The 12,252-nt window shown below is 42.5% G+C and overlaps 1 protein-coding gene across 4 annotated transcripts in view; it reads left to right on the top strand.

Moving 5' to 3' along the window:
- The window catches only part of LOC147029374 (triple functional domain protein-like), a 497,357-nt gene that overhangs the window by 371,683 nt on the left and 113,422 nt on the right, over positions 1 to 12,252 (top strand). For 3 of the 4 annotated variants that reach the window (XM_085872379.1, XM_085872378.1, XM_085872380.1), the window contains 4 exons: positions 2,062 to 2,305; positions 7,509 to 7,822; positions 8,014 to 8,184; positions 10,916 to 11,011. In XM_085872379.1, coding sequence (XP_085728505.1) covers positions 2,062 to 2,305; positions 7,509 to 7,822; positions 8,014 to 8,184; positions 10,916 to 11,011 — 825 coding nt within the window. The remainder of the gene's footprint in view (positions 1 to 2,061; positions 2,306 to 7,508; positions 7,823 to 8,013; positions 8,185 to 10,915; positions 11,012 to 12,252) is intronic. The other variant, XM_085872381.1, reaches the window with a different exon arrangement.

Genomic DNA, 12,252 nt, shown 5'->3' with positions numbered 1-12,252 from the left:
TTTAAAAACGTCCGTTTTCCACCAGATTTGCTCTGTTACCCTGCAGAGCACCTCACAAAACCTCCGAAAATACAGGCACAGATCTGGCAGATGCTATGGATGGGCTATCCCTCAGGGGGACAGAGTGCGAGGTCGAGCAGTGAATGCATTCAATCATTTCGCTCAATGAAGCTGGTTAATTTTGGCACGTTCCTACATTTTTTGTTCACTCAATATAATTCTCCAAACAGTAGAAAAAGATAAGTTTAATGTTTCGGAAATTTCGCATTCTCTTGTGTATGTATGGAGGAGGGACATAGCCTTGCTTGCTTAAAGTAAATGGTATATCAGCTTAGTTACAAGACTCATTATTTCTTTAAATTATCAGATTTTACAACAGATTTTAACACTTATTTGGTCCAGACGATATCCGATCCTCAAAACCGAAATAATATTTTGATGATATACTTTAATTAGTCCATGAGAGTAGATTGTGGAAAATTGTATCATGTAATGCATGAAATTGCTCCAGGCTCCTAATTTGAAAACCAAACCACTTAAAAAAGCGATGTACACGATTCTTGGCTATGATGAACAGGCATTCAATAATATGAGTGAGGAAAGTGTCAAAGTTCCATTCAATAACCCTAATAGCTCCAAGTCAAAGCATGGTTGAGTAGGCCAAAATACATGCTGGCTTCAGACCCCAACAAGGTTACCCAGGAACCACCTTCAGACCCCAGACGGCGAGGTGACCGAGGATCGTCAGTTGAAGGATGTAATTAAATAATGCCCTTAATTATCTTCAAAAGGAGTGTTTTAATTACCCAAACACCCAATTTTCATTCTGCACTTCCTTGGAGTTTTCTTCGAATGCATGTAAAGTGTCAGGCTGCTCAGTTTTATAGTTTTGGAGTTATGGAGGACACACACACACACACACACACATTGACATTTATTAGTGTAGATATACTGGATAGTAACAAACATTTTGTTGTGGAAGATCGGAAAGAAATCCAATTTTGGTTCATCAGGAAAAAAAAAGCAGCATTATTTGATTTGTTATTAACTATTTACTTGTTTTAGATTATTATATACTCGTCTGGGTACCTGGAGCTGCACGGAGAATAAAACTACGTTGTTGTTCCAGCACATGTGCATTGAAAACTTACGGAGTTATTGCTCTCATGGTGGTGATCTTTTCCCGGCGGTGGCTTTAGGACGTATTGGACATTGATAAGCGATGGAGTTATTGGTCTCATGGTGGTTACCTTTTACCTGCGGGCCGGCAGCAGCGCCGCTTCACCCCATATCACAATATCCACTTTATATCGGCCTTTGGTCTCAAAACAGACGCCAAGGTCGACATGTGCTTGCTTTTAAACCTTCCCCAGATTCGGAAGGACCTACGCCCCAAATGTTGGGCCTCTCGATGCTGCAGTTCGGCTGTGAAATAATAACGTGCAAAAGAACGCACAAACACTTGAAGTTATTTGTAAGATGTGGGATTATACGTGCCGGTTGTTAATTTCTTTATTTTTGTTGAAGTCATCAGGATTATTTTCTGTCGATAGGGTTTACTCGTGCATCATGTAACCCTTCAGGAAAGGGAGTTTTTCACCCTCGACTATGATGTCAGACCACCATTCCTTCCTGTTTTCCTATTTTTCATCTTCTTCTTCAAAACACCAATGTTTGTTTTTTTACAAATGCAGGCTCATGGAGAAATCAAGTCGACTCAGCAAAGAATGGTAACATACTGATGGGCGGTGGGGAAATATAATCAGACGCGAACAAGCAGGTGGATGAACATCCAAGAGAAAGAGAACGAAAGAGAGTTGTGTCCAATTCATTGTTTTTTCTTTTCGGAAATACGGATAATTGAAAGATCTTCTCAACCGCACCTTTATCGCAAATAATTTTTATTCTATTTCTTCAGCAGCATTCGTTGACTCTCTCCCAGGCTTCATGTGGATTCGATGAATTACGTGCTGAGATGGGAATGAGAAAACCGATTTGCTGTTTTCATTCTCTCTTCTAACCCATCTGTTTCTCCTTTTTCCCACACCTTCCCACCACAAGCTTTCAGGTGGCTGTGAACTCACGGTCGTCATCAAGGATCACACAGCAAACTCCGCTGCAGAGCTTTCTGTGCGACGTGGCCAAACGGTGGAAGTTCTGGAGAGGCCGACCGATCGCCCTGACTGGTGCTTGGTGCGCACTACAGACCGCAGTCCAGCCGGGGAAGGCCTTGTGCCGTGCAGTGTCCTGTGTGTCGCACACTCACGGAGTAGTGTTGAAATGGAAGGTTTCTTCAACAATCGAGGTACGTCGATGTTCACTTTAAATTCCACCGCGGAAGCATTTGGGCCTATTACTGCTTCTCTGTAGTTCCAGACACAAATTCCTGGTCCCGCTGCAGTATTCTGTTCTTATTTTTGTACCAGAGGCAAAACTATAATCGACGAGTTCCGGAGAACATAAAAATGTTTGGGCAAACAAGTCGATATCTGCTCGCAGTCTTGACTGCAGACATACATCAACCAACTTTCCTGCATGACGACCAGCAAGGAACACTATAAATTAAATTGTGTGGCAAAAACAATCAAAACGCCAATACACAAAGAACAAGCAGCATCGCAGAAAAGAGGAGATGAGATGAGACATTAGTGACGGCAACAAGAGGGAAATCAAGTTTTAAAATATTCGGTGCATAGCTCCACTCAGCATGGATCTGGATCCACTCAGCATAGATCCACTCAGCACTTATCCACTTAGCGAGACTCAGTACGGATGCATTCAGCATGGACAGCCTCTAAGTTGTCTAGCCTGGATTTGAATCCCAACTCGGCTATAAACTGTCATCCCGGTGTTTCACAGGCAGGATGATTCATCAAGGTGTGTGCTGTGCCTCGGATGGACATTGAACTGGGCTTCCCGTCTGCCAGAATTTGTTGGTGGGCGTTAAAGATTCCCACGGTGTTCTTCACGAAGAGTCGTCAAGCTATTGCCGGCACTTTGAACAATTTACAAATTCCTGCCCAAACCATCAGTGGCACAGTCACACCCTCAGCCAATGATGCTACCCCGCAGCCTTCTGTTGCATACAAATAAAGAAGATGGTTAATATGGATGGGACAAAATTCCAGGTGAAGTGAGAAGGTAGACATGCCATCAACTGACCTTCCGTGAGTTTGCACCTCTCCAGCAATAGTGAGAGAGAACATGGATATCAAGGCACCTGTGCAGCATCAATGCTCCAACCCAAAATGGCAAAGTTCACCCTTGTAATGCACCGTGCAAGTGTGTAATACATATTGATGATTCATTCTCCGCTGCAATTAATTTCGCTCACATTAGTGCTTTACTTGTGCCATTGTTCTTTCATTAAGCACGACTCTCATACTCCAGGCAGAACGGCTCGATCGAGCAGGTGTAGACCATCAGCTCTAGATCCAATGGGAATGGACGTCAATAACTTGTTGGAGTGGCACTCCTTTCTAACGAATATGCACAACAAATTAGATGTGTTGAACTGTACCTTCGGTGATGAGTCGCAGCATAACAACCAATCAACACATCAGCGTAATGGAGAGCTTCCATGGTAAATCACATTGCCACGTCATGAGGACGGTACAATGAACTGAGTACAGTAAGGTGTGCAATCTGTGCAGTTGAGTGTTTTTTTTTGTAAAACGACAAGAAGAATGGGATAAGTCACACGCAGCCAAAACGAGAGAAGCCACTGGCAGTGAAGCTAGAAGACCTCGCGTAATGGTCAACACTCAGCTGTGCTTCTTTAGTTTGCGTTTAGTGCACTGTGCATATGTTTTTTGTAGAATGAAGCTGATGTTTATCTGTATGAATCCATCTTTATTCTGATGGCAAAGTACAATGCATGGCAGCGGATAACATGCTATCTTAATCAGGAAGGTAAACTACGTGAAGGATACACGACAATGACTGTTTGTTTGTCTGTGCATCTGTCTGTTTGTCTACACAGAGCTTGTGTTTTTCTCCGTAACCGCTTGTCAGATTGAGACTAAATTTTCACCAGAGGTGCGACTACTCATGAAGAATATGTTAATGATAATTATGACGTCATCGGTCACCTGGTGTGGCAGCCATGTTGGAATAATGGACAAACTTTGTACCTCTGTATATCTGAAACTGCTCCAAAAAGAAAATTGAAGCTTGACAAACGGCAAGCCTTCTGCATGGGGAACAAGTGACATGTTTTTTTTTATGACGTCATAGGTGCCTTCGTCATGATGTCATTATTGCATATGTAGAACACTACATCTGATCAGCATGAACATTTTTGAGGTACATCTCAGGATAAAATGGTCCACAGAAAAAAAAAAAATTTATGCGGTCATCAGGCACGTGATTCAGCAGCCATATATATATATATATATATATATATATATATATATATATATATATATATATATATATATATATATATATATATATATATATATATATATATATATATATATATATATATATATACATATATATATATATTTTTTTAAACCTTCAAAAGTCTTTGCTGAAGTGGCTCAACAGATCGAGGCAAAACTTTACACTAATGACCTAACCATGAGAACAAAAAGATTCACACATATGATGTCATAGTTCACATGGTTTGGCAGCCATATTGGATTTACCCTAAAACCCATTAAAATCTCCTTCTCCAGTTCAGCTCGTTAAGGCCCGGTCACACCTTGACGTTTTAGCCAACGTATGCCGATTTTTGATTTTTTTTTCTAAAATGCTGGCACACGTTGAATACGTTATGGGTAAGTTTTGATAACATTGAGAGCACGCTGGCATACGTCATAGTACGTTGCCATACGTCGTTGTACGTTGGCTTTAAACGTTGTACTTTTCGGTTGTCCTCAAATTTTTTCATGCTTGAAATTTCACGACGTATGCCGGCGTATGACTCACACGTTCCGATACGCTGGCCACAAGTTGTATGCACGGTCTGCGATCGTTGACAGACGTCAACACATGCTACTTGTAAGTTAATCATAAGTTGAGACACGCCGAGGTAATGTTTAGCGTACCCGAAACTTATTTCCTACCTATGATTAACGTGTTGTTGGCACGTTACGCGATCGTTGCCACACGTCGACAGACGTTACTTTTATGTTACTCATAGGCTGAAAGACGTCGGTATAATGGATCGTCCTTGCGTCAGCGTCCACGGCCACGGCCAGGACACTTATTTGCAGCATTCTTCAAACTTTTCTTCGGCATGACGAGGATGTTCACACTTCGATGTCTAGCTTGGCTATGATTCGAATTGTCCATCGGCAGCGTCTATTTAAAATAGTCGAGTTTGAGCGTTTTAACACGTTCAGAAGAAACGTTTCAAATTTCAAAACCCCAGCGTCAAAAAAAAAAAAAAAAAAAAAAAAAACAAAGGCGAGTGACAGCAATTTAAATCGTTCATTGTAAACAATGAAACTAGCTGAGTGGTACCGTTTAAAAGTCGTTGAGTGTAAAAAAAAATCCAATTGTTGAGCGCAAACGTCTACTTTCAATAGTGGAGATGCAGCCATTTAAATCGTTGAGTGGCAGCCTATGAACCTACCCGTGGACACGCGGACGCAAGGACGATCCATCATAACCCACACCCTCCCCCTCACACCCACCTACTAATGCCAACATGAACAAACTACTACTAATACTAATACTGATACTAATAGTAATACTGATACTGATACTGTTACTGCTGACATGGACATCGACTCAAAAAGGACTCGAAAACACTGTTGGGTTCCCCTTTTATGAGCAGCATTTTTATATACCAATTCCCAAAACCGCTGGGAACACGTCTTTATATGGCAGTTGTAAGCTAGAAACACGTTCATTTATTTTTTTTGTCGACCGGAAGACGTCATTGGAATACGTCTACATACGTCGATGTGTGTTGGGACTACGTAAAGAATTGGTTCAAAGCACGTCAAACATAAGTTAGAAATAAGTTTCGCGTAAAAAAGACATTACCGCGACGTGTTTCGACTTATGAGTAGCTTATAAGTAGCCTTTGTGGACGTGTGTAAGCGTCCACATATCGTGTGTAAAACTTATCCCCATCGCATGCGGAACGTGTGTCATACGCCGAGTACGTCGTAAAATTTTGAACATGTTCAAAATTTCTTGACGTACTCTACTTACTACGACTTATGATAGCGTATTTAGCGTTCTACTCGCGTATACCAAACTTACTCATACCGTATTCGACGTGCCCCAACGTTTTAGACACACTTTTTGTTACGTCGGCATACGCTGGCAAGATCGCCAAGGTGTGACCGCGATTTTGACCCTTCCATTTCTACGGCAGTTATGATTTGAATCGTTTTGCGTCAGCCTTTTAATAGGCTACATCACGACATCGTCGGCGATGCGTGCAACGCGCTATGCCTGAGTTAGACTATCGTTGGGCATCGGTTGTGTAGGCCGACAACAGGTTCAGCATTCGTTGGTATAAGTTATCTATAACACAACGAAACATTCTGTGTAGTTACCAATGTGTTATACATAAGACCAAGTCGCTATGAATACGTCCGAATCTTTAAAAAAAAAACATCAAAAGTTCAACGTAAGCCAGCGTTTTACATAAATTTTAACACGTTGCCATCGCTGGCTAAAACGTCAAGGTGTGACCGGGCCTTTAGATCGACGGGAAACTTCTCACAAATGTTCCCCAAGCTATCGGTATACAAGTTTGTTATTGAAAAATTGATCAGTCACATGGTTTGGCAGCCATATTGGATTGAACAAAAATCTTTTAAAAAGTATTTCTCTTGAACTGCTTCATTAATCGACGTGAAACGTCACAGTTATGATCCAGTAGTCGCGGGGAATATTTGTTTTAAATTTCACCCTGTTCTGGCACATGATCTGGCAGCCAGAATTATTTAATCTATTAAATCTGGATTCAGGGATTTAAATCAAACTTGATAGAAGTACAGTATGTCTGATGATGGAATCATGTGGGCGGAGGCATATCTGACAACGTCAAAAGTTCCCTTCTTGTTGTGAGTTGTGGTACAACGAACTTTCACAAACACCGGTTATCCAAACGTATCTGATAATTATACCCCGACTCGACCATTTTTGAGATTTCATAATGGGATGCAAATTAAATTTTCACTTTCGTCTGTTGCAAAGCAATTGTTGGTAATTATTTTTCAAACAATTTCATTCTGGGAAATATGTCCCAAAGGTAAACTGAATATTGTTAAGATCTTTCCCCCCACACCCCCCATCACCCTCACCCCAAAAAAACAACCCTGTATCAGGTTGTTCGTGGAACCATTTTTGTGAAAAAAACTATCAAATGATAATGAGGCTTGCATATGGTAATGGAGGCCATCAATCATTGGTGATGAATTTCGCAAGTGGACACACTGCCTTTGGTAGTGTTGCTTAATGGTGAGCAATTGACAGATATTAAAACCTGATGCCCTCGATCTCATTCAACCATACTCCAATCCACCCATTTCCTACAGACTCATTGGCGGTGTCCAGCAGCGATGCGAGTCCTTCGACAGGAACACTGCATACTCACCCACTGACCTCACCTCACCAGGGCTCTCCTGGTCCAAAGAGGCCGGGCAACACGCTACGCAAGTGGCTCACGAGCCCAGTGCGCCGCCTCAGCAGCGGCAAAGCTGAGGCCAGCGCACATCACACAAAGAAGCTCACGGCACCCAAACACAAGAAAAGTGGACGCAAAAGTGTCGATCTCGGCACACCCCGTGACTCTGAAGAAGGCAACATCACTTCCCTTTCAACCATGCCTCTTGAGGAGATGCCAGATGAGGTGGGAGATTTTATGCTTTTTAACCCTTAACATCCAGTGTGTGCGCACGCACGTGCATTCCGATTCATGCGTGCGTGCCACGTTGCAGCAAGAAAGTTCCAGTTGGTCCCACTGCAAGCGCTTGATCGAATGACGCATTGATGCCATTTTCTCCACACTCTGATTGTTGCTTTCTGCATTGCCTCCTCCAGCGTGTACGGCGGGACGGCTCGGGCAGCGGCACATTGTCCAAGTCATCATCATCTGGCATGCAGAGTTGTGGAGAGGAGGAGGGGGAGGAGGGTCCAGATGCTTTGCCATTACCACCACCAATGCAGATTCAGCAACATAATTTATTACAACCTGAGTCTGCTGATGACAAGGTGCGATTTGGTTCCTTATTTGTGTTTTTCATGTTTGATTGTCAGATTTTCCACAGCATGACTGCATCTTCTTCTGCTTTTTTTGTGTAAACCTTCAACACTTGTCTTTCTTTGTTAAAATATACATTGTTGCTGTACCAGTGGAAAGGGGAAAAAGAGTGTAGTGGAAAGGGGAAGAGATACACCAACAGCAGGGTGGAGGGACACAACAGAGGGATGCTTGATAGAAGAATGGGCTTAACGAATAATGAGATCAAAGGAGGGGGAGAAGGACACATGTGGTGAACCAGCTGGTTGTAAACTCAAACATAGCTAGAAGGGGAAGGGAAAAACTGGGGCTAAAACAGAAATGGAACAAAAAATGAAAACGACGGTGAGGAAGAGGGGGGGGGGGCAAACACAAAAACCTTGAAAGGGAGGGTTGTGCTTGGGGAGGCTTAATGAGTTTAGAAAAGATCATTAGCATGGATTGGGAATGACCTGAGGTGGTGGGGAATAACCATCTTGAAGCCCCTATAGAGGAGAGTGATTTTGACACACTGTGGAAGTCAGTTACTTGGGTGAGAGAAAAGAGGAACAAATGAGTCGAGGAAGGGCACCGACCCGTCTGTGTGATACGAGAGTAATGTAATAAAAACTGAGAACGAATATAAAGTTGAATTTTTTTTTTAAATCAAACTTTATATCCTTTCTTGATTTTGCTCTGCCCATGAAATATTTATTTATGCCATATATCCAATGCAGTAGACTCTTCTTTAAAAAAAAAGAATAGTCTTTGAGACAAAGTTTGATGGAATAGCAATTGTATGAATGAACTAGAACGGCACCCGGCAGCGCCCATACCTCCACCAGGCTGAATAGTTTACGTTTTATATCTCACTGATAGGCTGGATCTGGATCCAGACTTGAACCAAAATCGAATCGGCTTGTTATTGTCACCTTACTAACTCATCCACCTAGTTTTGTCAGAACTCGTCCACAACTTTTTGAGATGTGTTGCTACATATCGTTTTTGGCTCTATCTCTCAATGGTCTTAATGGTTAGGGTGGTGGGCTTTGGATCCTAGGGTCCTGAGTTCAAATCCCGCTCAGCTGTTGAATTAATACCAGGTGGGGTTAACTCGACCTGACATCCTTCTGAGGTCGGCAAAATGAGTGCCAGCATGCTGATATCCTGTGTCGGAGTGGCGACCCGTCAAGGATTGTACCCGACAGCCAAGGAGACTGCAACAGCAGCACCAATGCTCTGCACAGAGTATGGTCCCAATGTCCTCTCATTGGTGAAGACATGAGATCAGGGCCATCTCTGGACATATCTCGTGCTTTCGATACAGTCTGGTATCCTGCCTTACTTTCCAAACTGTCCACCTATGGCATCCACGGCCAACTCCACACATGGCTCACTCACTTCGTCTACTCTCGGAGCCAACGTGTGGCACTCAACCTTTCATCCTTTCATGTCCTCTTCCTGTCCAGGCTGGAGTTCCTCTAGACAGTGTTGTTCTGGGCCCTGTTCTTTTTCTGGTTTTCATCAATGATCTCTCCGACTCTCAAGAAAATCCTCCTCTCTATCTCTTTATTGATGACTCCACCTTCTGTAGTGCCATACCTCATCTTCATCGATTTTGTCCCTCAACCCCACTGTTGTCCACACTGTGTGTCCACCCCCTTTCTCTCTTTATGCTGTTCACTTTGTTCTGTGACTTCCTATTCCGTTCGATGTTCTCGCTCCTCCATGAGCCTCGACTTTGAAGACAAAAAATAAATGAATTAACAAAAGTGCTCTCCCGTTGAGTTATCCTGTCGGAGTCTTATTCTCTTGCTCTTAGCCCTCGATTCTTGTTTTATTGAGCAAGGCAAAATTCCTCTTTTTATTAAACACGGCAATCTCTGCTTTTTCTTGGTCCGTTGGTGGTTGCATGTCGCTATGTGAACCTCGCCTCGGGTGCCTCTTAAATAAAATATACAATCAAGCTACTATTTGGTGGAAATATACCATTTGGTTGTTACAGCAACGAAACATTTTATTATTGGTTTTTCAATCTAAATTCTAAATGGTAAACCACAACACACACACACACACAAGGTATATCCATAATTACTTGATTATCATGCCATATACTTCAGACACCAGACTGTTTGCTGTGATCTGGATTCCTTTTTGGTTTATTTGCCCCAGAATCTGTGGATCCAAGGCTCTTTCGATGTGATTTGCTATCAATGGTCAAAACATTTTTTGCTGATAAATTTTTTGTTATTATTGTTACTGATTTTTTTTTTTTGTGCCCCCCTTTACATGTACAATTATGTCTTCCATTCTCATTAACACAGTGGCATATAATTGTTTAAAAGTTTTCTTGGAAAGTGTTATGAATGCATGATTAACTCAAGGTAATAATGATTAAGGAAAATTCCTTGTCAAAAATATATAAATATGCAATCTGAGACGGTCTGATTTATTTGGCCTTGTTTTAGCATGAGCTTTGCAAGACCCCCTGCTTAATGGCAAGTGTGTAAAGTGGAACTGAATCCTTCATCAGGTAAATGTTCCTGCTTAGATTGAGTGTAGTCTTGCTGTAGTGGGAAATCTCAGTGCAGTTTAGTTGTTGAGAATCAGATGAGTTAAAGATGGGGGGGAAATAGCAGAGGCTGTGAGAGCTGCATCCGCGTGCGGCCTGGCTGTTCTCTCGCAAGGGTTTAAAACCCTATGCCTTGGCCCCCTCATGCACAGCCCCCTTCCTTGCTCGCGCCTCGTGCCAGCTGCTCGGAGACACCAACTACTGCTGAGCTGGTCAGCGCCATCGAGAACCTTGTGAAGAGCAAGATGGTAGGCCTGGGTTCTCTGTGCATGGTGCGCTTTTTACCACCTGCCTGGCTCACCTACTGCCTGATGTGATTTGTTGTCTCACACTGCTCTTCCATTGTCTTACCTTGACATCCTGCCTTGATAGTGCATGCCAAATGTGTACACACACACACACACACACACACACACACACACACACACACACACACACACACACACACACACACACACACACACACACACACACACACACACACACACACACACACACACACACACACACACACACACACTTTTTTCTGTTGTTTGTTTTTCCTCCAGCCCAAACTGCCTGCCTCCGACAAACTTTTCATTGTACTTTCTGCTTCCATCGTCGTTTTTGTATATTTTTGCCATGTGTGGGGGATGGAGGGGAGTGGAGGAAAAAAAAAGGAGATTCTTCTGTGACATATGGTAGTATATTATGTAAGAATGCTCTTTTAGACTGCTTGATGTAAGGATTTACTGGAGATTCCACTTTCCAAATAACCACATTTTATGAAGATTATATAAAGCTAGTTTCAGGTTGACCATTTGTTTTTATTTATTTATTATAAATAATTGTTGAGCTTTATTCTCTGATTGCAAGTATCAAATACACTGTCATTCTATACAAAGCTCAACTTGGCAGCGATCAACATATTGTTTGAAATATACAAAAATCTTCTTCAATTCCCCTCTGCACCTCCATGTGTTTATGTTCATGCATCCTCGTCCTCTTTCTCTTTCTTCGTTCTCCACAACCTCTTTTATTTTATTTTTCTTCCACCTTCCCCAACTTCCCTACAGAAGCTATCGTCTTATTCTTCTTATGCTTCACTTTACTCTCGTGTTCAACCATTTCCCATCGTGTGTGTGTGTGTGTGTGTGTGTGTGTGTGTGTGTGTGTGTGTGTGTGTGTGTGTGTGTGTGTGTGTGTGTGTGTGTGTGTGTGTGTGTGTGTGTGTGTGTGTGTGTGTGTGTGTGATGCACATTGGACCTTGGAGTTTTCTACTATCTTATCATGGCAAATTATTGGCTCATTTAGGCCTAAGTCACATTTGCTCTACGGCGAGGATACGGCGGCCGTACGCCCTCTGAATTGACAGAAACGTGCGGCGGCCGCAGAGTTTCTGCGGTGGCCTCAGGGTGGCCCTACGCCATTTGGCTATATTTTACAGGCCGTAAGGTCGCTGTGGAATTATAACGCGGAGTTATAACTTTTTTCATTTCTATGTTCGCCG

Source organism: Eptatretus burgeri, chromosome 3 (genome assembly GCF_056783735.1).
Source record: "Eptatretus burgeri isolate ZD-2024b chromosome 3, Ebu_testis_v1, whole genome shotgun sequence".
Taxonomy (NCBI): Eukaryota; Metazoa; Chordata; class Myxini; order Myxiniformes; family Myxinidae; genus Eptatretus; species Eptatretus burgeri.
The sequence above is the reverse complement of the archived record's forward strand: the minus strand, read 5'-3'. Positions and strand labels throughout refer to the sequence as shown.